At 46.7% G+C, this 27,890-nt stretch overlaps 1 protein-coding gene across 2 annotated transcripts in view; it reads right to left on the bottom strand.

Moving 5' to 3' along the window:
• The window catches only part of sik3 (SIK family kinase 3), a 46,579-nt gene that overhangs the window by 5,961 nt on the left and 12,728 nt on the right, over window positions 1-27,890 (bottom strand). Inside the window, exons 2-17 of one of the 2 annotated variants that reach the window (XM_056611591.1) lie at window positions 22,012-22,128; window positions 18,363-18,426; window positions 17,895-18,056; window positions 17,053-17,177; window positions 15,846-15,969; window positions 15,088-15,206; window positions 14,850-14,960; window positions 13,922-14,056; window positions 13,371-13,448; window positions 12,748-12,857; window positions 11,821-11,977; window positions 11,334-11,483; window positions 11,028-11,101; window positions 9,584-9,718; window positions 7,860-8,001; window positions 420-539 (exon numbers count right to left, since the gene is read on the bottom strand). In XM_056611591.1, the coding sequence (XP_056467566.1) occupies window positions 420-539; window positions 7,860-8,001; window positions 9,584-9,718; window positions 11,028-11,101; window positions 11,334-11,483; window positions 11,821-11,977; window positions 12,748-12,857; window positions 13,371-13,448; window positions 13,922-14,056; window positions 14,850-14,960; window positions 15,088-15,206; window positions 15,846-15,969; window positions 17,053-17,177; window positions 17,895-18,056; window positions 18,363-18,426; window positions 22,012-22,128 (1,923 nt within the window). The remainder of the gene's footprint in view (window positions 1-419; window positions 540-7,859; window positions 8,002-9,583; window positions 9,719-11,027; window positions 11,102-11,333; window positions 11,484-11,820; window positions 11,978-12,747; window positions 12,858-13,370; window positions 13,449-13,921; window positions 14,057-14,849; window positions 14,961-15,087; window positions 15,207-15,845; window positions 15,970-17,052; window positions 17,178-17,894; window positions 18,057-18,362; window positions 18,427-22,011; window positions 22,129-27,890) is intronic. The other variant, XM_056611593.1, reaches the window with a different exon arrangement.

The raw sequence follows: 27,890 nt of genomic DNA, 5'->3' as shown, positions 1-27,890 counted from the left end.
GCAAAATAACTGAAACGGTAAAATGCTGGATTTCGGTCTTTATTAAAGGTCCGACCTGAGTATTTCAGTTGCTCGTCTTTAGTTAGTTAACTTCTGTTTAAGTTTCCTTCATTCATGTGTTGAGTCCCACCTTGAGGAGCAGGGAAATCTGTTTAGATCACATTCTTTTATTAATTAAAATATCGATATTTGGGGCGATATTTCCTGCCTTAACTCTTCAGGAATAAAGCATTAAAATGCAAAATAAATAAAAATGAAATAATATAGATATCTTTTAATCTAAAAATATTACATTGATATTTTGTGCAAGTGTATCGATTCTCGCACGCACGTCAAAGGGTGACGATCTATCGCCGTATTGCCATCGAGTCCCACCCCCCCTGTGCCCACTGCCAGGCTCCACAGCGGCCCGCTGGTACCTGGATCTGCTGGTGGAGGATCTGCTGCTCTTGCTGGTAAAGCGCATGCTGGTGCTGGGTGTGCTCTAGGTAACGCTCGTCCTGCGGGCCCGCATACATCTTCTGGAGCTGCTCACACTCCTGCATACACATTCACCAACACACAGATTTGTTTAGAGTGTAAGTGAACCCCCTGTTACAGCTCCCCTGTGAACACTAGGAGATGAAGGAGAATGCATCATGGGGAAGGAGGAGGAAGTGCCATCACTGTTGTTGGAATCCACGGCAATTTTTTGCTTTTAAGCGAGTACCGACGTTATGTATGAGCGTTGTAGTGATGAGTGATATTGCCAGTGTTTGTATTGCCCCACACAACGTGTCCTTATACTATAAGTGGCAGATAAGCTGAACCTCTCCCGGACGTGGCGAGCAACATCAAGATTGAGTTCCACACGTCTACACGCCGTGGCTTGGCGTACCCTCTCGCCGTCAGTGTTTAGACTTTTATAAACTCAAGTCCTGTTCTTGTTCGAAAACCACACGACTGGATGTCAGAGCAGAATAGAACAGTCATAAACTTGTTGGCGGAGACTGGCAAAGCAAAGGGTTTAACACTTGTTGCCCTTAAACTATGGTGACAGTGACAAAATGCCATTGATTACTATGTTGAATATCATATAACCAAGAACAACGATTAGACTTAAACCTACAATAGGGTTTTGGGATCACCTCCTCCTGGATATTGACAATATTGAAACTTAAGACTTTTGTCCAGAGAAAAGGAAGGATCTCCCGATCAGTCAAAAGGTAGAAAAAGTAAAGAAATGTTGAATATACATTCAACATTATACTCATAACATTATATTTTTTGACCCATCCACGTGAGAAACCAAACAGGAATGTTGAGCATTTAACCAATTTCGACCTTGACCATATCTTACCAAACACTTCTAATCAACCTGTACTTTGTCTACCCTACATGACTCCACAAAGCCAGACATAACACTGTCGGTGTCTGACAGGATAAACACCAGTATGGTCCTATGATCACTGTGAGCAAAATTTCCCAAAACGAAGTTCCCACAAGGAATACCTCAGCCACTCAGCTGAGGTATTCAGCTGAGTTGTGAATCGATAAGTGATTGAAAGAGCTTAGCCTTAAACCGCCATTAGGCCATTAGGACATGAGCCAAGGTGAGAAATGTTTTGGACCCGCCAAGCTTCAAGGCCTTCCAAGGGTGCACGTCAAAAACACATCTCCCTGACCTGATGAACCCTGCTCTGGGCTGCAGCCACAACACATCTGCCCTGGTCTCCGCCCGCCAACTGGTGTTAAACCGACTGTTGGGGCGCCTCGTACTGCATGCTTCTGGGTAATAAGATCTACAGGTTCCTGAATACGGCGCTTCTGTCATTATCCTACAGAGAGTAAGAAGTCGGGCTGGGCCGGGGGAACATTTTCCCCACTGGTTTGGTATACTAAAAAAATACCAAAGTGGTATTTTGACCAGTACCAGCAGATGGCGCCCGCGCGACTCAACCAGCTGCTGAAAGGTGGAACCTGAGGAATGCCTTGCTGGCCCACGCTAGACACATTTCAAAAATAAAAATAAATACCAATAGAGATAAATGTAACTGTTATGGTCAGTAAGCGTATGGAAGGCAGTGATTTTACCATCACAGCACACCACACACTAACCCATTCCATCCCCCTACAGCGCTATCCGGATGCATCTCCCGATCCCAAAAAAACGTAAAAAGACTTTAGCTCAGGCAAACATTGCGAGAGGGGGCAATGCTATGCCAGTTTTTCAAAAACGTCTAAAGAGCTAAGGACGAAGCAACGGAGACGGTGTGAAAGTCGACCGTACATGTTGCGGCGTGAGTTGGGACTCTGGATTTGAAATCCATCCTACTTCCACTTGGCCCCCCATATCTTCTGTTGTGGTAACCAGTCAGCGTGGCTCCCTATTGGCTGTCGTTTTTCCCACATGTTTGCTCAGTTTCGAAACAAACATATTACTATAATACTACTTATTTTACATAATATAATTTGCATATTTCTAATGCAATACAAGTTGGGTTTCATTCTGTACATTCTTTACAGACATATCCCGGTACAGTATGTTTCTATACAATTTCCCGGTACAAGCTGGCACACCGTACCGGTAATACTGGAACCTGCCCTGCCCCAGGAAGATGACTCTCTGGGTTTAGAGACATGTATGAGGAGATATGAAGTCTCAAACTATCCCTTCGCCTTACTTCTACTTTAAGAGTCTAAAACTCATATCCCATTTTGAACCCCAAAACATACAATGAGTGTGTGTTATTGTTGTCAGGGTTATTTTGGGAAAGAAAATGCATCATCATTACTAATCAGATTACAAATTGTTTATGCCTTTTTATTTTATTTTTTTTCAATTTGATGATTAATGGTTTAAATAATGGCAAATTCCCATCAACAGGCTCAACATTACCAGTGCCTAAAGTGTCTTGAGGATGAGTTTGTTCTCATGCACAAAGCCACACACAACACATTTGAAGCAATTCTATAAATGCACACACAATATGTTAATAAACCATTAACCCTCCTTCATAATAAACAGTACAAAGGGGATTTTACAAGGAAAATGGCACTGAAGTTGGACCAGGGGTTGACATCATAGTTGTGTAACAATGCTAGCTACAAAATGCCGCTTTTCCACTGAACAAAGTAGTGCGGCACATGCGTTCCGCAACGATCAATGGTTTCTTGGACCGCTCGACCGGCCTCATGCAGCTCGATTTGCGAGCTGAGCACAGGCAGGGCGACACAGCTGTTTAGTTGACAGAGAAAAAAAGCACAAAAGCGTGGGCACTGGTTCCACTACTCAGAGCTGTGGAAAAGCGCTCATCTCTATGGGGCCTAGAAACAGTCAGGAATAGTGAACTACGGTTCAGAGATAACCACTAATTGAGAGAATCTTACCACCAAGCCTGACACACAAAATACTTGCAGATCACAGTAGGCTGTGCGTTTCACCAGAAGCCAGAAGTCTCCCTGGAATGGGGGCCAGGAACGCCGTCCTGCCCAGTACTGCAGGTGGAAGGTACAAGCCCTGGGCCTTCGGTATGCTGAATCCCCGATGTCCATGAGTTGCCTTTGTCCACAAGCTGGCCCTTGCTAACTTCCGATAAGTTTAGTAGTGGCAGGTTTCCTCGCTTCTGTGTGCAATCTGCACACAGCAGCCTAGCAGAAGAGAGATCTAACTCTCTTACATGAGGCACGCAGGCCCCCCAGACCCCTGAGACGGTTCCCAGGTCACACATGTTTCTCAGTCAACTTGGCAGTGTTGTCATTGGGGAACTTGATAAATATTCATCTAAAATACACAAGAACTGAGACCTACTGTATCTTAGTGGGTCTTGATCCACACGTTGCAGCGTGCTTAGGATCATAGTGTTTCCTGCCCTATGCCACCGGCCACTTCTCAATAGAAACGTTGGACAAGGTTCATTGATTCCTATGCCGTTTCCGAGTTCCGTAGTTAAAGATGGACAAGAACTGTCACACGTTTAGATCTCAGCTCTCGGCTTTTTGTTTAGGTTATTCCACATGTGTCCGTGGTCATCCTTTGTGATGGATTCCTGGGCCCAGGTCGTCTGTGAGCCTCATCACAGACGGACTTCAATTCCTAATTGGATCCTGGTTGCGGACTGTCGAGATGTGCACCTGGTCATCGTTTGCCTTTATGTGACAACAATTTTAGTCAAGACAACTTGCAATGGATACACATTCTTAATCAGCATTCCAACCCCCTCTGTTTCAGTTCAGTTTTCTTTATTTCAGTTCTCATCAGTGAGGCCTGCAGTGAGAACCAGATGACAGCAGTACAGAAAATAGAGGTCTTTCATGCGTTTCAACATATTGGAACTGAAAACACATGCATGCTCTTTAAATCCAGACGCTAAACCTCAATAAACCTTTCAATTTGATTCCAACGTGATTGGCACAGACTAGTGAATGTTCCCTGCATTATAGATGTGTCAAGGTCAGGTGACACTCAGACCGTGCGTGACGCTCTACGGGTGAATGCGTCACCTCATGACATCGCCCTGGCGGTCGGACTGACGCGACCAACACACTGCTCTGACCACGTAATAGCAGACCCTGGAGTACCTCGCTCTACGTCATTGACCAGGGATGACCCAAAGCAATTATCCTCAGCTTAACGCTCCTGTCGTTTGCTGCGTGTCTTGCTCCGATTGAAACCTGGATTGGAAGTCTAGGCACACTAAGCTCTAAGCAGGGTATTTCACTAGTGAAAGCATGGTGCCTTTACACAGCTGGCACGCAGTCATCTGACCGATAGAGAGGACACTGTGTGACAGCACACCCGTGCCAATTAGGGCTGGGACGACGCGTCGACGTAATCGTTGACGTCGACGTCGTGAAAAATGTGCGTGGATTAAAAAAAGATGGGCGGCGCCGGAGCGTAGTTGCAACGCGAGTGGCTCCTCAGACTTTCATAAGTGCAAGGCGCCACGCACTCGTTCCTCTAAAGTATGGGAATTCTTTAATGTGAAAGGAAACGATTCCGTGATATGTCGTCTTTGCAAAATGGAGATGACTTTCCATTCTAGCACCACGGCAATTCACCAGCACCTGAAGAGGCGCCACTCGATAGCAGCTGCAGATGACCGAGCACCGTAGAATTCTAAGAATTTATTACTTTGCACTTTTATTTTGGAATTTAAAGGCAATAAACATGTATTGAAAAGTTAAGGAATTCATATTTTTTCATTCAGATATGTAAATCAACATGTATAAATTGCTATTAGTCAATTCATGAGGAGATAATCGAATCGAAATCGAATCGGACTGAAAAAATGAATCATTAGATGAATCGATGCATCGAAAAAATAATCGCTAGATTAATCGTTTAAAAAAATAATCGTTTATCCCAGCCCTAGTGCCAATAGGAGTGGTCTGGCGCAACACAGGGCCTTGACTGTTGCTTCTAATTGACCCATTGATATTCACTGTTAATAAACGGCTCCATCGCTTTTGTTCTCTTTTTGTTCTCTCACGAACCGACAGCCACCACCAGAAGACTGGCTTTTCAAATGAGGAATCAGAACAGTGTGGAGGCTCGAAGCCCCCCGGCGTAGGGGTGAGGGCATTCAGAATGCAGGCGTGTGCTGAAACAGGTCTTTAATCACGCCGTGCCTCTCAGACGCTTCCAACAAAATTAGTACATTCTGTTGGATTCCCCATGTCGGGAGCGTTGGGGGTCGACATTTAACCACCAGCCTAATTTCTGTCCAATTCCAACCGGTTACAGAGCCACCGTGTCTGCTCAAAGAGTCGCGAAGAATTCATGTGTTGAGGGGTTACAGAATGGATGGTTTTAACTTCCCAAAGCAACGAGATATTTATATGACTAGTCAAATTAATTTAACAATGGAAGTCAAGGTAAAATCCTATTTACAGGCTGCCAGACCAAAATAACTTGGTTTTTCAGCATGTAGACAAATGTCTGTACTTTTCTTGGGGAAAGAAGGCCAAAACATGCTACATGTACAAACTGAAGCAATGCAGTTTGTTTTGCTGTTTGGGGCACAAGAAAATATCAACTAGGGCCTGACCGATATTGATTTTTGAGTGCCGATGCCGATTATTTTCAGAGAAAAATTACGATTACGATTTAATCGGCCGATTAAAAACCGAACAAAAAAAAGCATATAAAACGTAGTTTTTGATACCTTAAATATACTTTAAACACTTTTGACGAATATGTGAATTGAATGCAGAACCTTTGAGTGTTTTAGAATACATTTACAGTCGAAAATGAGTGTAATGTAAAATGTAAAATAAATAACTAACTCCCAATGTGCTGCGCTCGTGAGCAGTGACTAACACGTGCGTGCTGAGCAGTATGGTCTCACCGTTAGAGTCTACAGTATAACAAATTAACATGGCCTTGGCACAGAACAGGCACAACATGCTCAAAACAGGCACAACATGCTCAAACAACGCGTCTTGTGTACATTGGTGAGGTGAGCGCGCAGATGCCTGAGCGAGCGTGCTTTCATGTTGTACGGTAAAGTTCAATCTCCTCTTTTTTACTCCAGCTAAAGTTGTTAGTTAGCCAGGCGGGTAGGAGCGCAATCTGCAGGATACTAAGCGCAATAACATTTATAAAAAAAAAATTAAAAAAAATCGGCGTCTTTTTAGCAGATGTTGATTATTTTCAAAAAGGCTATAATCGGCCGATTAAATCGGCAGGCGATGAATCGGTCGGGCCCTAATATCAACTTCAACCAATCAACCATTGCTCCACCAATGTTGCAAGGGTGGTACACCTTGTACTATGGAAAGCCCAGGAGCTGGAATCACCACTGGCACATCGGCAGTAAACTGTTCAGTGGACATTGGAAAACTGTACATATCCTTCCAGTCTGGTAAGGCCCAGCAGTGGAAAAGACCTACAGACCTAGAGGAAACATATATGTCTCGTTTACAGGGAGGCTACAGGTCTGGCAAAGATGAGGTCACGATACATTTTAAAATGTAGTTGACCACAGTTCATGATGTGACCACATATAGAGACGTTCACTGGCAAAAATGCAGTTTCGCTGCCATTCCTTGCTCTTTCCAACACAGTTGGCTGGCTCCATCACTAAGGCTTTCTCTGAAAATTGAGATCATGACCTCGGATTGGCAAAGAAAACCCAAGCAGAATAAGACGGCAGATTGACTGATTGGTCGTTGATACAGGAGCTCAGACGTGGCCTCTGCTGACCCTGCTCACTAGTCTCACTGCTGTCTGAACAAACACGCAGCCGCCACGCCAACCCAGAGCTTAGAGCAGAACCAACGCGAATCAATCGCAGACCACATCTCATCATGCAAATACAAGAAATATTGCTGATCTTTAGGTGTTGAGACGCTGAAATCTAAGACTAGGACCCACGTTTAAATTGGCCTCTGTCTCTTCGTTAAAGCAAATATATAGCCTAGTCCACAGACTAGTAGTAGGGCAACTTTGGGCTACACCTCAAGAATTATTTGTAATCCTCTTTTAACCGTCCAATTATGAATACACAAATCTTGAGTGACCGACTTTCCGAGCTCCTTCATGCAGGCCGATCAGCCTGTGTTAACGTAAATGGTCAGTCAACAGTTCAGTTAAACCACTCATCAGTCTGGCTCCTCGCTGTCAAACCAAAGCACCAGCCATCCGTTTTCCGCAATATCACATGCCTCTACATTTTGTGGCAAAAAAAAAAAAGTCACATCTTCTTTCACATCCGACACGTTTGACTTAGTTTACACTTTCTTGGTGTCATTTGGCATCGTTCTTTACATGGTACGGCACAACTGTGGACATTGGCGCAGCCACCAGCTCTGGCCCCTGGAGGTCCTCAGGGATCCCGAGTCTATGTCTCTGGAACGGGCCTAGTGTCAGAACCGACCTGCTTGAGTTGGCGGATGAGGCTGCTGTTCTCCAGGTGGGCCTTGAAGGCCTGGATGGTCGCGGCGCCGTCCGAGAAGCGCCTGACGGGGGAGAAGCGTTCCATGGGGAGGTGCAGCGTGTTGCAGTCCTTGTAGCTGGACCTAGGGGGGAGACGGGCGGGGGTACAGACATATGCATCCACACACACCAAACACCCACCACACGGCGGACCACACACACACACACACACACACACACACACACACAGGTAGGTGTCCACGTTGACAGATGTGTTCAGCCATACACGAACACAGAGGACAGACAAAACACAAAAGAAAAACATTACTTTAGAGCAGCCCTACCCAACCGGTCCACCAGGTGAATATCAATGAGTCCATATCCCAGACTTAAACAACACGGGCCTTTCTCATCCGCTTCCCGTTGGATGTCATGAGAGCCCAGAAACAGCTATATTTCCTGGGCCGTGTTTCTCACACTCACCAGGGAAACGCAAGACAATCCGACTATTTGTGTCTAAAATATTTTAAGAATATTGTCTTATCTCTTTACTCTTGACACAATTCCATATCTACGGACCCATTGCAGATCATAACTGCCTGCTCTATTGAATATCATACCGCTCCACGGCTCCAAAGAGAAACAACACAACAGTACTTTGCAGTTCAGTGAGCATCCTGGTCGATAAATCAAGTGTGTGACAATGACTCTTAATGAATCCTGTGCTGGAATAGAAACATCAGATTCACTGCATGCGATTATGTAGCCAAGAGACTCAAATCCCCTCGCTTTCCCTTTTTAACCATCGTCGCTGTCGTGCATAATGTCAGCATAATACCAAATTAACCCAATTGGATCGGAGAGATGACACACAATGCTTTAAATATCACAGATATGCAAACCCACAATATTGACTTTGACTCATGTGGGGACTTGCCGAACTAAACCCACCGCCGTCGGTGGCAGCCACTTTCTCTCCGGTGTATTTTGCATCTACAAAATGAGGGTGATTTTCCTAACTGTCCTTGAGCTAGGCTGGAATGTCGACCAGACAAAGGGCCGGTGATGTATAGCAGGAACTCGAAGCCCTGGGATGAAACCATGTCGTCACAACTCAACCACGCCCCAACAAAAGCTTTGTTTAAACACTAAGAACCAACAAAAGCACCTACTGCGTCTGTTGGCAAAGCCCTGTGTGGAAAATACTTACCATCAACAAAAGGGTAATGAGTGGCGAGTGCCCATCATTGTGGAACACAACAATACATTGGAAAAGGTCTTGTTGACACGGCTCGGACACAGGGAAACCGGTCAGGGCAGAGCTCAGCGTGGCTACGGCTGCACAGACGGAGGGATTTAGGACGCTGCAGGAATAGCCGGGAACTAGCATTGTGCTTCAAAAAGAGAGCTGATCCGATGGGTAGGGGGGTGTCCCTGAAGCTAAAGCCTGATGAGGGAAGGGAGTGATGTCCCACACCTCCTTTCGTTACACAAACTCGAACACAATCCCCCGTGTAGTTTATGTGTGCGTGCCCCCCCGGCAGATGACCAGACGTCGGCTGTGTGTTCTGTATAAAGTCGTGTCCGTGAGTGAGTGTTGTGTGTGTTTGCGTGGTTATGTGTGAACATCCTAAAGCGGGCGTCTAGTGAACCTGTGGAGTGGGTGGGGTGTCCCTGCCCTCAGAGGAGCCGGTGTGCGAGTACAGCTGGCCATAGTCCCCTCACCGGGTGTGTATGTCGGAGGCCCAGACCACCCTCTGGCGGGGGCCCATGGGCCGCTGGGGCTCGGCCGAGGGCTCCCCGTGCGCCGTGCTCATGAGCGCGTGCGTCGTGTGCCGCTTGGAGCGGTTCGCCAGGTACCTGGGCCGCAGGGAGGGAGGAGGAGGGCGGGGTTTGGAGACAGGAAGCAGCGCTGGTCAGCTCTCTGTCCTCATTGGCTGACAAGAGTCGGGGAAAACAGGAAATGCCCCCCCCCCCCCCCCCCCCCCCCCCCTATTCCAATTTTGCCAATGGTGTCATTATAGTTAATACAGTGTTTTGCCAATCAGGTAATATGAGAATCACACAAATGGAGAGGTTTGTTATGGGTGAAGACCCCCAGCCCCGCCCCCCCCCCCACCCCCACCCAAAACGCCCACCTAGAACCCAGATGTAGAGTGTGTGAGTATTTAAATCGAGTTGTTGTTGAATGGATTGTTTGTGCAAGCTTAAGGGTTAGCAAAGCCACGCGAGAAAGGAAGAGAACGCGCACAGGCCGCAACTCGGCACCGTTTGGTTTGATAGAGGATCAAAAAGGTCTTCAGCCAGAATCGGAGAGAAAGGACGACTAGATTAATCTGCGGATTCAGATTGGGATTGTAAAAGAAGAAAATAAAAGAAGAAAAAAAGATAAGGTGAAAGAAGCCAGTAGAGGTAGAAGAAAGGGAGAGGGGGGAGGGTGAGCGCCCAAGAAAAAAATGCTGGCCTCCCCCAGCAAAAAAAGGTAGCAGCGCTGCGGCTTATAGCCGCCTACACCCAGCAACGTGGGCCCCCGGCGAGCTGAAGTGAGGTGCTGTCTCAAGAGGACCACCTGGGAATGCCCTGACCTCAACCTGCCGCTCCAACCCTGTTGGCTGCTGTAGCGCCCTGAGCCTAAGCCTGGACAAACACTACACAATGAGAAATGTTGGCCTGGTCCCTGGAGTCCCGACGGCTCCCCGGTATGTTGTGTTGTTTAACAGCGTGTGCCTGAGAACCATGATATCCAAAACAAACTGACAGATGAAATGTGTTCACAGTTTAACAGGTACGGATTGAAGAGTAACTATAGACTACACATCTCTTCTGATCTGCTGCTGTGTACAAGTTGAAATAATTAGTGCACTGTCAAACATGATAGAAATTAATTACTTCATAACTCAAATGTGTCTGCTTCCGTTTTAGATCAAACCAACCCAACTCATTCTCAACCTAAACTTCTTTGTAATCTGTGATATCGGAAGTTCTGGGCGTTCCTAAGTGTCCAGCTTTGACCACACTCAAAAGAATGCCCCTTCACCACCCAAAAGCAGAAGCCACGCCCCGTCACCAACCAAACACAGAAGTCACGCCCCTTCACCCAAAACACAGAAGCCACACCCCTTCACGCAACACAGAAGCCATGCCCCACTGGCCGGTTGCCGCCGGTTACCTTTGCACTGCGTCCTGGTCTGGCTCTCCGTCCGAACCCTCCTCATCCACAGGGGCTACGGCGGGGATGGGGTGCTGAGTCCACGAGAAAGGGGTGGTGAAGGGAGGGAGAGGTTTAGATTCAACCCCACTGATTCAGGGGCAGGAGAGAACTCCTGACGACGAGCTTCACATCGCCCTCACTCGTTAAAGCCTTGGAGTTCAGTTGCAATGCATGTTTGTATTCCTGAGTGTATGCATGTCCAGACGATGCGTTCATATTTAGTAAAATAAGTGTAACATTTTAGGGTTAGTGGAGAGCACTCACCGGGCTGGTGACGAGCGGCGAGGGGCCCCGGGGCCTCTTGAGGAGCTGTGCGTGGAGCTGGATGTTGGCCCCTCCGTCGGAGGCCCTCCGGCCCAGCGGCCCCATGCCGTTGAGCAGCTGCAGCGTGGGGGGCTGCAGCAGTGACTGCTCCTGGGGGTTCAGGACGGAGGTGGGAGCGGAGGTGAGGACGTCATACACTCAGAGGAAAGGTCTGAACACCTCCAGGTGACCAGGGTCTCGGCCCGCATGTCTACGTTTATGACCTCTGAGAACTATTTTTGTGATCGATGTTGAAACCTAGATGGTCATAATGTCTAAAAAAAGTGTAGTCTTTAAAACATACCAAATATTGTATCTCTCTGAAGTTCGCACACACACAGAAACGGTTAAACACATTTACACATCCACACACACACACACGATTCCACATCCACACACACAAACTATTAAACACACACACACACATACACACACACACAGGGTTTACCTTGTACTCCAGCTGCTGCGTGGGCTGCAGGCTCTGTGTGGGCATGAGGGCGTGCATGTGGCCCGTATTGGGGGTCAGTGAGGGGAAGGGCGGCTGGGGAACCACCCCTCGGGGGAAGCCTGGCGGCAGCTTCTGGAGCTCATCCTGCATTTCCGCCCTGAGACAGGAGGCCATAGAGGAGGTTAACACTGGGGGGGAGGAAGCAGCAGCAGCAGCAGCAGCAGCCATGGAACCATGAGGGGCAACATGTGCCTCAGGAGGTAGAGCGGGAGGTGGGGCTGGGCGATATCGCCTAAAAATAAAATCTCTGATTTCTTCAAACCAAACCCGATTATCGATATTAATCTATTTTTTTTTTCTATAAGTGAAAAAAACAAAAAATATTTGAAGAACAACAATGATTAACAAAAGTTAAATAAATAACACACATCTCCTACTCTGCTGCCTGCCTCAGTTTAAGATGTTGTAATAAATTTGATGTGCTGCTGCTTTTGGTTGCCATAGACTTTGAGCAAATTCTACACACTCACTATTTTCAGTGCATGCTGCCATGTTGATATTTAACCTTAAAAAAAAGAAGGAAAAAAAATATGCAATTCTTCTTTTTATCTCATAATCGATTTTCTTTTAAAAAAAATATCCTAAACCATTCATTCGAATTACGATAAAAAATCGATTAATCGCCCAGCCCTAGCGGGAGGGCTGATAACCGGAAGGTTGCTAGTCCGTTCCCTCGCTGTGTCGAGGTGTCCCTGAGCCTCAACCGGACTGCGATGACGAGCTGGCTTCATGGTTGAATCCGCCGTCAGTGTGTGAATGTGCGCAGGAATTGGTGAATGTGAGGCAATATTGTAAAGCGCTCCGTGTGGCCACCATTATGTGCCCGCCCTGAACGTGTGTGTGCGCGCGCATAAGTGTGTGTGTTACCTGGGGTCTGGCACGCCCACTGTGTGCCGTCTCATGGACAGATAGCGCGCCATGGCCTCAGGGGACGGCTCCTCTCCCTCGTCGCTGTCCAGCGCCATGCTGCCGTCCGTCTGAAACATGCACAATTCAAACACTGGAGCTTCTGACAGGGGCGATGGGTACGAGAGTGCGGACACATCCGAGTGGGAGTCGGGTTGCTGCCCAAATGTCATTTCTGCTGACGCTGCTATGTGTTGGAGTCAGTGTCCCGGTGTGCTAGTACGACTCCGTCCGCAATGCAGAGAGAGCTCATGCATGTCGTCACTTCATAACACATGTGAGTCAGCTCTGAAGTGTTGTGTGTGAGAGTGTGTGTGCGTGCGTGCAAGATTGTATACACACACACACACACACACACTATACAACAGTAGTAAACTAACACTGCCAGACCAGATGGCGCGCTACTGGGAGCTTGTGTGTAACGCTCATCTACAATATGGTCTCTGGGATTGCAGTCGCCATGGCAACTGACTGACGGCAACAGCAGCGAAGGCTGCTGGCGCTCTGTGAGGGCTGCCTGCTAGCGGGCGTCCGAATGACGACCGGCTCGAAGGTGTCCCCTACAGCACCGCGGACGGACTCACCTCCACGATCTGGTTCTCCGGGTTGATAAGCTGCACATGGGGCACCGTCATGCTAACTGGATTACCCTGCTGATCCGTCTGCAGGGCAAGCAGGACACACACACACACACACACACACACACACACACACACACACACACACACACACACACACACACACACACACACACACACACACACACACACACACACACACACACACACACACAGGATGGCAAAGATGAAGTGGCAAACAGTCTCCTCAAAGCGATGGCTGGTGGCTCACTGGAATACACCCCCCACACCCAGGATCCTTTAGACTGTAGTTTTACAAACGCAAATCCACACAGAGACAACCTTAATAGGACGCATTTAGTTGGCTGTATTCTTAATCACAATGTTTATAAAATACCATTCCAATGTCAATATGGTGGTGGTGAGATATCTAAACCCAAGTCCCCCATCGTTTTCTCATCAACTGTATGCATACCCCTATGCAAGCCTACAGTAGTTTGCTTGATACAAAACAACACAAACACGTCTCCAGACCTCCATGGCAGCGAGGCGCCTACCTGCACGCCGCCGAGGGGGTAGCCGATGGGACGGGGCGTGGTCGGGGTCACCCGGAGGGTCTTGTTCTTCTTGAGTCGGTCGGCCAGCAGGCTGTAGATGGCGCTGTAGTGATCGTACGCATCCGTTTGCAGGGACTAGAGAGAGAGGACAGGGCACGCGTTAAAGAACCCATATCATGCTTTTTTAGAGTTAATAATTTCATTTGGGGGTACTACTAAAATAGTGTGACATGCATATATGTTAGAGATACCCCTTATTATACACACACTGTTCATTTCTGCAAAAGCAATTTAAGTGTCTTTAAAAACGTTGCTTCTCAGGAGGACCCCCTCCCGAGTAGCCCACTCTGCCGTGATTGGTCAGCATGCTCACTCGCGATTGGTTGAGAAGTTGTAAACATGATGAATCTCCAACAACAGCTTGGTATGCCGCAATAGCAGCAACCTCCATAGTGGAGAAAGACCACGGAAGAAGGTTCGGTGGCAGGCCACTCCTCAGACACTCAGCGTTTATTGACACACTTCTGATGGATATTTCTCTTTGGGAGTCCACAAATAAAGAGATTTTGCCCTCAATGGGTCATTGCTAAGGAAAGGCCACAGGGGCTGGCCATGTTCAAAAACCAGCTTTGTTTTTCCTCTGGTTCAACAGGGTAATAACAACTGGAGGCTCATCCGTCTGCAAACTGTGATCACAAACACAGAAGCACAACCTCAGTGCCGTCCGTGAGGCATAATGGGACGGTTTGTTCTGACTTTTAATGTCTGTTTCTGTGCAAAAATCGATTTGCCACGCAAAGTAACTGCATTTAAGACACACGGCATGCAACATGCCGTGTGTCTTAAATGTAAGTCGAATAAGGAAACCAAAGCGGACAGGACGTTCTTGCCAGCGACCTTTGAGACGTGTGTATGTTTCGCCACCCACCTGCAGGGTGCGCTCTCGGTCCAGCCCCATCTCAGACATCTCGATCAGCACCTGCTCGTTGATCAGCTCCGTCTCCCTCTCCGTCTTCACCTGCTCGCACTCCGCTATGAGCTGGGGCGGGACGGGGGTGGGGGCACAGGGAATGATTTAGACGGGACAAGGTGAAGAGTCCAGAATGCCCCTGTCTGGTTGTGTGGGGGAGGGTACGGAAGACACACACACACACACACACACCCACCCTGTCAAACTCGGGGTCGGGGTCTCCCTGCCTCATCCACTTGTTCTTGTTGATCTGCTCCATGGACAGGCGCCGGCTGGGCTCCAGCACCAGCATGTGTCTGATCAGGTACTCACAGTCTGGCACAAACAACACATGGACGCATGTTGGAGACTTGACAGGCACAATTTTCGAGTTCAACATTTTATTTTGACGATGTTGCGAAACGCATGGCCAAGTTAGATTTATCTTAAGACACAGATATAGGCCGTTCTGTAATAGTTGGTATTGGTACTTTGTAACAGTGAATATACCTTTTGGCTGGCATCTTATTAGCGTCTAATAAAAGCAGTAGCATGATGCATTCTGTGCTGAATCCCAAATTGAACTTGAATAAACTGTGACTAAAGGTGCTTGCACTATTCCCAGGCAAATACCAACACCCAACTTCAGAATGTTGGCCTAAGCCAACAAAGATTAGACACGTTGAACAACAACCTTCACCGACCGTGAGCAAACACCTTTAGACAATAGCTCGATAACCATAGAGGTCATTGCTACGGAACCCAAGTTAAAATTAGCCAAGCGTCTAAAAACAAACTTCCACTAACATTTAAAATTGTGTAATCGTGTTAGAATGTCTTCAATTGCTTTTTTTCCAATTGTATGAACCCCCTTTTTAATACTCTGGTCCTGAGGAGCCTGACTGAAGCACACCTGTGGACATGAAGAAGGGGATGGTACCCACCTGTGGACATGAAGAAGGGGATGTTACCCACCTGTGGACATGAAGAAGGGGATGCGGAACTTGCCACTGAGCACGCGGGCCCTCAGGTTCTGCAGGGTGCTGCCGTCGAAGGGCAGCGCGCCGCAGACCAGAACGTACAGCACCACTCCCAGGCTCTGGGACACAGACACACAAGGAAACGTCAAGCCAAGCATCCCAAAGCCAACCCCAGCCAACTCCCATACTTCCATTCCAATTGTCCTACCGAGGCTTAGCACACACTTGTTAAAAGTAGGGCTGTAACGACACACCAACTCACGATTCGGTTTGTATCACGATTTTTGACCCACGGTTCAATACATCCCACGATCTTTTTAAATTGAAAAAGCATTTTATTTAAACAACACTTGTATAACAATTAACTTAATGTAACATTTAATAACAAATAATTTGGAACACTGAACAGATTTGAACAGAAAGAATACTATTAAAGTAAAGCTAAATTAATAAATAAATAACGAAAGATTGCAGTTGGAGGATGCTTGCAGGTAGGCAAGAACCCTCAACTAGTTTCGTGGTTTAGTCAAATATCCTATTAGCGCTTCTTATTAGGCTATGTAGCTTAAATAATGACATAATCAGGCCGTATAGAATGCAACATGTTTAATAGCCTAACTTTCAATAGATGGGAAAAAACATGAACATCTAACATGAACATCGCAATAACGAGGCTTAGTGTTACGAGTAGCGATTGTGTGTTTGTGTGTGAGTGACATCAGCGAGTGAGTGGACGAGCGAGGAGAGCGAGCGGTAGCGTGTGTGTCTAGTAAAGAAGCGACGATTCCGGTAGAATAAAGTACCCAACCTGTCAATAATCGGTGGCCGCTTCATTCCGACCTATAAGCTGACCAACTGACGGTCAAATCACACAAAACAGTAGAGACGGGGAACACACAGGCAAAGTTGCCATCTTTTGGGGCTGCATGTGGCTCAGGAGGTAGAGCGGGTTGGCTGGCAACAGGAGAGTTGCTAGTTCGATCCCCGGCTCCTCCTAGCGGAGTGTCGAGGTGTCCCTGAGCAAGACCCTCCCGACGAGCTGGCGGTCGCCTTGCATGGTGGGACACCGCCGTCAGTGTGTGAATGCGTGCATGAATTGGTGAATGTTGAGCAATACGGTAAAGCGCTTTGAGTGGCCACTGGTTAGAAAAGCGCTGTCTAAATGCCGTCCATTAGCATTTATCTGCAGAACGTCAACACACCCAGATGTCCACTTTGGGCCCGTCGTACTCTTTGCCCTCGAAGAGTTCTGGAGCAGCATAGGGGGGGCTGCCACACCAGGTCTTCAGCAGCTGGCCGCGAGAGAACAGGTTACTGAATCCAAAGTCTGAGAGGGAGAGAGAGAGACGCATCTATTAGGCACAGTAGACCACGAATGTTCAAATAAATTTTGATTTGTATCTTGAATGTATTTTTCGGCGGCTTCCCCTTTTTAAGGGGACTTCAAGTTGCAAAACCAGGGTGAACGTTTCCATAACAAACAAAAGAGTGTTGAAAGGTATGGCTGGCCACGCTTCAAATTGTATTTAATTTGTATTCAGATTTATTTGATCAGGTTAAGTCTATTTATGCCCATTGTAGGCATACATCTATGCATCGTCACCAACAATCAGGCTGTTAGTCATTGTGCAGCGGGTTTGATCCAGAGCATGATAAAGCGATTTTTAAATGGGAGAATCTAAATTGAGTAAACAATGTAAACTTGCACATCATTTAAAAATGTTAAAATGGTTGGAAACAAATAAAGTCAAGAGTTAGTGCCTGATTAAAAGTAGCCCAATAGAGAAGGAAAAACCGGCTAATCTGGTAACACTGCCTGAACGTCCTCCAAAAGTAGCCAAATCCGGCTGAAAAAAACCACCCAATCTGGCAACACTGCTGAACGTCCTCACGCTGCACCGCCAACGCCAAGTTAAGCATGCATCTTAAGAAACATACATATGCCGCATTCGACACGCACAACTGTCCTGTCCTAAGCTGGCTTCAAGGACCCTAGAATGCTCCAGGGAGGGATCTGGGATTGGGTTCACGCACACGCACACACCTGCTATCTTGATGTCAAGGTTGTGGTCCAGCAGGAGGTTCTCGGCCTTCAGGTCTCGGTGGACGATGTTGCGGCAGTGGCAGAAGTGCACCGCCGCAACGATCTGCTTGAACTTCTTCCTGGCGTCCTTCTCCGCCATGCGTCCGTGGGCCACCAGGTGGTCTACAGCGAAAAAAAAAAAAAAAAAAAACCTTGCTCAGAAAAAAAACCTTGACAGATTCAACCACACTGGTGTGCCATGCTTGAGACACATCAGTGACATGGACATTGAATACTTTTCCAAGTTACACCAAAGGTGTACTTTTTACTTTTCTGCATCCTGACAGAGCTATTTGGAAATATTAGATCATGGCGCTGGGGAGGGTGGGGCATGGTAGCGGAGTGAAACTATGACATGATTTGGGGGGAGCCCTGATGTGGACAATTATGAAGAAAAAAAATACACAAAGGGATAAAGTGTTGCCTTACCGAAGATCTCCCCTCCACTGGCGTACTCTGTGACTAGGTAGATCATTCTCTCTGTCTCCATCACCTACGGCCAGAGAGACGATAAGAAAAATAGAATTGCCGTGGCACAGTCCAAAAGGTGCTATAAAAGATATCGGGAGGATTTGCCAAATTACCGCCACCCATTGGCAATCCCAGGGTACTATCAACGCTTTCTGCATGCTAAGCAAGAATCTGTCTGGGAGCGCCTATGCTACCAAAACAAGGGCATGCACAGGGGGCCTGTGTATCTCGAAGGTACATAATGATATGCCAGCAACTACAGGGATAATGGTGTTAATCCCAATTCAAATATCGTTATGTTTTTGTGGTCTGAAGCAATGAAAATCTCCAGCTTAAAAGATACAAAACGAATAAGCCATATAACTGGAAAAATTATGTAATTCAATAGTATTATGCAAAGCCATCATTTTATATTTACATTAATACTAAACACATTCAAATCTGCCACGTTGATGTTTTTTTAAATACATTTCCGATATTTAAGATACATTATGCAGCATCAATAACTGACTGCCCAGCGCTCTGAGTCAGAGCAGTGCGGTCGAGCAGAACACAATACGCAGAGTGCCGTACATGGATGGAAATCCCAGTACTCCTATTGCCGTTCAGCTAAACGAGTGCCCCTGACTGCAACGCAACTTTGACTGAAGAACAGGGGTGGGAATCACAGGGTACCTTACGATACGATACGCAATACAGATGATATCGCGACACAGCGATTCTGCAATAATATATATATTGTTAGACATTCGTATAACGATACATCACGATATGTCTAACGATGAATACAAAATGACTGAAAAAGTTAACTGTGGATTTCAGTCTTTATTCATGGTCATCAATGGTTATTTAATTTCCGGGATAACATGATGGTGTGTGAGCAGTTGTATCGTTACTGTTAAAGTCTGGATACGAACTTTTAGTGATATCACAGGTAAACTACCGTAAATACTAACGTTTCCAAATCATGGATGTCTGAAAGAATGCACACCCACATGATCCCCTTCGTGTGCGAATTGCTATTCGCTACATTATTTTACCGACTGCGCAGCGGTTGATGTTGATGCCCGTGTCCGAGAGAGTGTTAAGCTTCTCGCACACTTACAGTATAACGGAAGGATGTATGTGTATGTCTGTGTTTGTCTGTGGATGAAGATGAGCTCAATGCCAATGGTTTACATCGCTAATTGGCCTCACTCCTCCCTCTTTTTGTATCCTAGGCAGCTCTGAGCACTGTTCATTTTCTGTGTCCTGCAGCACTGTTCAACTCTGTGTACATAAGATCAGCCTTGTTTTGAAAGAGATGGATACCAACAGAGATGTGAAGTTCATGTTTCGGGAGTCATAGGGTGTAATCACCCCTCATATATGTCCCTGCCCAGAGACACGGCTGTGTTGTTTGTTTGCCGATGACGTCATGCTTATTTTTAAAGACTCAGAGAGGGAAGGGGGGGGGGGGGGACTAAAGTTTGTCAGGGGGGCGCAAGTAATGAAGCAAGGCATGAACCATTATTTTTTTTCGATAAAACAGGTTTGTATTTTTCTCTGGTAGAAAAGTTTGAAAGAATGATTATTGACAATTGATGTAATTGCATTGTATTCGGGTTACAGTAATGCCGCTTTTCCACTGCATGGTACCAGCTCGACACGACTCGACTCGACTCAGCTCGCCTTTTTTGCGTTTCCACCGCGATCTAGTACCTCAAGTGGCTGCTTTTTCTAGTACCGCCTCGCTCTAGGTTCTAAGCGGCTGAGCCGATGCTAAAAGGTGACGTCGGCAGACGGCCGGCCACTGATTGGCCAGAGAGTGTGACGAAGTCACGAGAGCGACATGGCAACCATGCTGGTAACGATAGAACAGCCATAGTAGCGCCGCAGCCAACATATTCCACTTCTTCAACATGCCAGCTAATAATACGAACACGAATACCATCGCATCGATGTTCTCCATTGTTGTTATGTGGGTTCTGTCCATGTGTGGGTTACGTAGGTGTTGTTTGCGTCGCGTACAAATATACGTCACGGCCCTTTCGCGCAGACGACCCCGCCCACGTCCCGGAGGTACTATTTGCGGTGGAAAAGCACCCGCGCTGCTACCGTGTGGAGTCGTGTCGAGTCGTGTCGTGTCGAGTCGAGCTACATGTGCGATGGAAAAGCGGCATAAGAACCAAAACATACCCTGTCAAGTCATTGATCCACCGATATCGTAATAATCATCGTATCGGCTGATATAAAAAAAGTATATTGTAATATAGATTTTGTACATTTCGTCCAGCCATAGTTTCATAGCAACTTCAATAGTCCCAGTGAACAATCAAAGTCCCAATCAAACATTTTACACAGAAGTGGCTTGGATATACAGTGGTTGATGTTTGTTGTTTGGATGGGCATGAAACATCGCAGGGCTATCAAGCAAGGCCAAATAACCAGCAGGGATCCAGGCTAAATTATGCTTTATATTGACAAATATTTTAAACAGTAAATAGTAGGTGCATTTTCCCGAGAGACTATTGACACGCCTGAGCTAAACAGAAAAGGCTTGTCCTAACGGGGTCCCCATCGTGGTCCAAAGCCTCCCCATGTCCAGCCCCGTGCTCAGCGGTAAAGCCAGGGTTTCAGACAGAGGGCTCCTGTTACACTGGACGTGTGTCGCAACGGCTCCCACCTCACCTCAGGTCCCCTCCGCTCGGCGGGGAGGTCAGCGAGGAGCCAACTCCAAAGTGAGAGCATGCATTGTGCATTGACTCACACACTATCCTCATACAAACGCATTGTAGAGACATTAATCAGGCCGTTCTATTTGGGTTCAGTTTTATCAAAAAACATTTGACAAAACAAGACACAAGTTAAATAGGTGTTCCGGAGTATGAACACCGACTGAAGAAACCTTCTTTTTCATGTAACATCCCAAACAGGGGAGAGTACAGTGGTCCAGGGACAATAAAGAGTTTCCACATATCAGATGAGTGATCCCCCCCTGACACACCTTGGGCGGAAACAGCTTTGAACCGGGAATAAGGAGCATAAGTGGCTTATGAACTGGTGTGGACCTGACGTTTACCGGTATGGCACACAGGGAAGCTTATGAACTAAGGTCCTGAGATTGACAAGCTGTTTGCCTTTAGACCGTGTCACGCAGACCTGATTCAATTTGTTAATGGGTTATTGGGGTAAACCTTAAACTGGGTTAGCCTTATAACAACAGAGATCATAGCTTTTTCCTACGTAGTTACATTTTTATGAAACTAGTCCACCACTTATTGTGCCGTTTACGGATACAAATTGCTTACTGCTCCTTTGAGAAATTACCTCATTTGAGAATGAGCTGTGATTAATGACGTGAAGGGGTTCATTTAACAGTAAACACTGTACACGGCCAGCAGCAAAAGAGGCCAAGGTCTTTCCACCTTTTAAACTTATCGTCCACATACCACACAGCCACTCGAAACCAGCCTTACAGGCAGAACACAAACAACCAGCCCAGGAACAAAATGCCTCAACAAAAAGTCTCAGGCAACACAGGTGTACCCGTACCCCATCCCGGACCACCGGGCTCAGGGGCACGGAGGGAGAGCACTGTGGGTGTGCGTGCACTGGGGGTACAAACCTGGTAGAGGCGAATGATGTGGGGATGCCTCAACATCTTCATGATCTGCACCTCCCTGAAAATCTTCTTGAGGTTCTCATCGTCCAGCTGAGTCTTATCCACTATCTTTATAGCCACCTGCAGGCAGAGACAGAGGGAGAGACAGAGTGAGAAAGAGAGATGTTGAGAGACGGAGTGACATGCGGGAAGGAAACAGAGGGATGAAAAATACACAAGAGCAAAAGAATGGTGGATGTGAAAAAGGGTAGAAAGAGATGAGGGGAAAGGAAGACAAAAAGAATAACACACATCAGGGCCTTGTCATACACCACACGTAGGGCTGGGCGATTTTTTCGGTTTAATCGATTAATTTGCATTTTTTCTTTCCTACGGTTTGTGAAATGGCTGAACCGAAAAATCGCGATAACAGTTCTAGACTCTTCCGATTTGTTTTGCTGAATAGACTCCGTAGTAGCCTCCTCTCTCACTTTCCAGAACGCGCGCAAAACTCAGCCTACTGCAATCACATTCACCTCGCCCCCGACAGACTTGGGGGAGAGCCGGGTCGATTGAAACACTTTTCAGTTAAACGTCTTTTGCAAAGATGACGTTATGTATACAAATAATTTGTGATCAACAACTCACATGTGTGTTCTCTTAGTTACAAGCAGTGGTGTAGTCTACGTGATACGCAGGTATACGCCGTATACCCACTAGGAACGCACCAGGATTTGCGTATACCCACTTAAAAATGTGCACCAGTGTGGTTGAATCAATCGTCTTGTGACAGATCTTTCACTTCTGTGTTTATTTTTGGGAAATATCGGTTGGGTATAACTGCAATAAAATACTTTAAGCAGGGGAAGTTATCTCCTACATTCACCATTCATAAAATTCCCGCTGCGCACTCGCGCTCTGCCCTGTCTCTGTTATGAAGCGCGAAGCTGCCCCTGCATCTCTGCACGTTAGTTGGCGGGCCGAGCCCCTCCTTCTCGCGTGTGTGTGCGTGCGTGCGTGCGTGCGTGTGTGTGTGTGTGTCCAGTCCTCCCATATTAATGTGTAAACCACATAATAAGTAGTCAACAGAAGACAATGTTTTAATCCCACTTTATATCTCCTTGTTACTTTTAGATGAGAACCCCTGGCCAGCCTTTCAGACTGGGTGTCAGGCTAGGGAATTTAAAAACAGGCATCCTTGGTTAGAGTGGAGGGAAAAAAAGTTATAGGTAAATGTCAGCCAACATACAGTTGGTATACACAATTGAAATTCATAATGTTAATCACTATGCAAATGAGAGTATAGCTAATTCATGGTCATTTTTAAGGTGCAGTAATTTCACACTTTTACACAATTAAATTACTGGTATGTTAGATAACAACAGTAAGAGCTCAAATTAGAGCAATTGAAAGAGTGAAACATTAGTCTCCTGTCATCTCCTTCTCATGCACTGGTTAGCCATGGATGTAAACAGTTCATTCAATTATTCTGAGTAGATTTTGTCCTTGTTTAGCATTTGCTATTGCTACTATAGATATACAAAGGACAACTTGTCATTTTTGTGTTCTATTTGTTCATACTGTTATTAAAACTGATAAACCTACTCAGCTTTCCATGATTGTTGATAATCGTTATACTCTTAAATCAGCGGGTTGTAGACCCCTGCGTTGGTGAGTGAAGTGCGACACCCCATAAGCACACGTACATGGGTTTCAATGGAATTTGTTTAGAGAAAAACAGAAAAAAAAAATCGAGGTTTAAATCGAAAATCGTCCATTAGTTAGAAAAAATCGAGATTTTATTTTTAGGCCAAATCGCCCAGCCCTAACCACACAACTGAATTTCGCACACAGATTGAGCGTCAAGCATGTGAACGTTCAAATCGACAAACATCCATTCACAATGATGCACACACTGTCTTGTTTCTACGGTCAGAGAGCGAGTACTAAAAGCGACGTGTTGATTTGCTGAACGGCATCCCATCATTTTTCGTCCTTGGCTGACCATGCGGCCCGAACGCCCTCACCCCCCGGTGACCCTTACGTAACTCTGCGGGAGCCCGGACAACAGGGCCGGAGTGGCGGACGTTGATGATGTGTGACAGGACGCCTCTGCTCGGCCACTTAGCGAGCCGCTGACGTCGTTATTGACTCAATCAAGTGACGCTAATGGTCTGCTCTGGCAGGGCGCCGAGTAAGACCGCCAGCAAGGGTATGAGAGGGAGGAACCCGGGAGACGCAGTCATGGGACAGTGCCTCGCTCAACACACACACACATACACACAGTTGTCCTACTGTTTGTGTGCGTGTGTGTTGAACTCATGCGCGCACGCCGCGCACACACACACACACACACACACACACACACACACACACACACACACACACACACACACACACACACACACACACACACACACACACACACACACACACACACACACACACACACACACACACACACACACACCGAGGTCAAGGGAGGGTGGATGTGGCTTCCTGTTGCAGACAGGAAGTGAAAAGTGAAGGGGAACAGGGAAGATTGGGCCACAGAGGCCGGGACCGCCACACATACCTGGCTTAGCAATGGTGTGTTCTTTGCATATGTTTTCTTACCTCTACTGGCTTATAAGGGGGAGTGTGTGGATACAGTCTGCAATCTGCATAGATGTGTGCATGAGTTGGTTGCCGGCTTGTTTAGTACAGACAACAATGAACGCACACATATTTGTTCCCATCATTCATACCTGTATTTTAAGCTCCTGAAATCTATTTCCGGTACTGGCACTTATCGGGGAGTGATTTGTTATTATTTCCCAATCACTGCCCTTTGTTGGGTTACATCTGTTAAACTCGGCAGGTATCAGGGGACAACACACAAACACACACATTAGGGAAATCTACTCTTGAGTCTTGCTTCTAAACATACAACTTCAAATCAGGGACATTTATAGGAAATGGCAGAGGCACCGAGGCCTGGCGTGTGCAAAACTACAAAACAGAGTGGCATTGAGTCTCCATTTGTTCTTTTAAGAAGAGGTTCAACACTATTCCCTTTCAAAAATGATGCACACACACACACGCATACATTATATTGCACATTGTTGAATTAAATAAAAGCTATATGACAAATGCCATGATGTAAAAAGCAAACAGACTACATGGTGGGAACGTGGTGATGCGCTCCGGTCTCCTCGCTGGGTGAGAGGAGCGTCATTGGTCAGGACCCACAGGAGGCCCACATGAAAGGAGCATTGAGCCTGCTTCCTGATTGGGTTCCTGGTGAACAAACATGGGTTTGTTTCGACAGATACTTCTCCATATGGCACAATGGGGAGCGATGGGCATCATGGTGAGGTGAGGGAGTCGATCGGCACTGACGAGGACACGCGGCGCCGGGCAGCAGTTGCAGAAAAATCTATACTACGATATACTTTTTCATACGAGCCGATAAATAGATTATTACGATTTCAGTCAAAAAATATCATGACGGGGTATTTTCGGGTTCTTACTGTAGGCCAAATACTATTCAATACAATAGTATTACATAGAATTATTCTTTCAAATCTTTACTTAAAAAAACAGCGAACTGGTTGGTCCCAAAGAGCCCCGTCCATACAACGCCATGAAGGCCGATGTAATACACCGATACCGATATCAGAATAACGACTTTGAACAGGCTCGAAGTGGAACTTATCAGTGTCAACTTATGCCAGTGGCCGCCCAGGGGTGGGCTCTTTGTCGTTTGCTATGCAACAGTATATGTGGCACAACTGTCCTGTCCTAAGCTGGCTTCAATGACCCTAAAATGTTCCAGGGAGGGATCTGGGTTGCGCGCGCGCGCGCGCGCGCGCACGCACGCACGCACGCACGCACGCACGCACGCACGCACGCACGCACGCACGCACGCACGCACGCACGCACGCACGCACGCACGCACGCACGCACGCACGCACGCACGCACGCACGCACGCACGCACGCACGCACGCACGCACGCACGCACGCACGCACGCACGCACGCACGCACGCACGCACGCACGCACGCACGCACGCACGCACGCACGCACGCACGCACGCACGCACGCACGCACGCACGCACGCACGCACGCACGCACGCACGCACGCACGCACGCACGCACGCACGCACGCACGCACGCACGCACGCACGCACACACACACACACACACACACACACACACACACACACACACACACACACACACACACACACACACACACACACACACACACACACACACACACACACACACACACACACACACACACACACACACACACACACACACACACACACACACACACACACACCTCTTCCGATCACAAGATGGTAACCGCAGCAATGTACCATGCCCGATCAGATGATGGTTTCCCACAGTGGACGGGAGGCAGCTGGCGAACACAGCACTGAACAAACACACAGCGCTACGCCCGTCATTCCAGCTATGACCTTAAGGTGCATATTAATATACCCTGTGTCCGTTGACGATTATTGGAAGATATTTCTCTGAAAGAATTTCTCCCTCTTTAGGGGCAAGTGAAAAGCAAACGGTGAGAGGGTAATTGACTCATTAATTAAAACCAGGCCTGCTCTGAGCCTAGGTCAAAGTGGGGTCTGAGGTGAGCGTCTTGGCCACCCTGATTAGCCCAGTGACATGGAGGTGAGCGGCCTATCGGGAGCCTATTAGGAGCTTAAAGGCCAGGGTTAGGGCCGTCCACATGCAAAAATGCTATGGGCTGCCAGATCCACTGGCTTCAACAGGAAACGCTCCCTTCTCTCCCTGCAGGGTAACACCCCAAGTGGACTGTCAGCCTTAGGCCTTAAGCCGAGGCCAACATGATATCATCTTAACGCCGCCTCCTATCACGTTGTCCATAGTGATGGAGAGCAATGACACGTGACTTATCTTGTTAAGCACCACTATTACATTGAACGCAATGGTTCGTTGCCATGTTTTCACACGACAATATAATTATAATAAATCATTGGGTTGAATGGGGGACACATACAACACAATTTCTGTTCTGCGAAAAAAGCATTAATTTTACTCGCATCAAGATCGATTTTTTACCGCTCTAGCCAGCGAATAGATCTGTTAAACCAATCAAATGCACATCTTTGACAACGTCACATGGACACTGTACAAGTTCTAGGACATGTCGGAGGTCACAGCCTATAGACGTTCCTCAACACTGTGTTACTGCATCCATAGTGAAATACTACATAGACCAATAACTATCTCTATCGGTTATATGTATTGATCATCCATAGTGGTAACCCACCATCGTAGACCTATAATTATCCGTTATGTGCTGATCATTCATCTCGATAGCAGTCGGCGTGAGAAGGGGATGTTTAATTTCACCTCGCTGAGGGATTATAGGTGCTTTTTGATGACGGTGTGCAGTCACATTGCAAGAGTTTAATTTTGGAATCCAAACTCTCTACGAAACCTTATTACAGTTATTGAGCAGGGAAACAACCTCTAAGGTTGACAGCGGCATTTTGATTTCACATGCGGGTAGGCAAGGCGATTTAAATTCGTATTATGGAATATTTCAAAGATTAAATAACTGTAAATGTGTATATTTTTGTGGAGTGAAATAATATTATTGTTATTCTGTTCAATCGGATATCAATTAATTGTATTTATTTAGTTGTTTTTGAAAAAAAAGAATTCTGATTATTTGTAAGACTTCTAAAGTTCTTTTTTATTAATTACTCATGCACAACAATATGACGTAGTCACACTTTTTTACAACTCCCGTTAGCTCTCAACACTGACTTAAAGGTTGGATATGGAATTCTCTTTTTTGGCCATCTTTGCAAAATGAAATCCTTATCATAACCCACTTACAGCCACTGAGTTAGTAGTACTGACAT

The sequence above is a fragment of the Gadus chalcogrammus genome, chromosome 16, assembly GCF_026213295.1.
Source record: "Gadus chalcogrammus isolate NIFS_2021 chromosome 16, NIFS_Gcha_1.0, whole genome shotgun sequence".
Taxonomy (NCBI): Eukaryota; Metazoa; Chordata; class Actinopteri; order Gadiformes; family Gadidae; genus Gadus; species Gadus chalcogrammus.
This window is presented reverse-complemented; position numbering and strand designations above follow the sequence as displayed.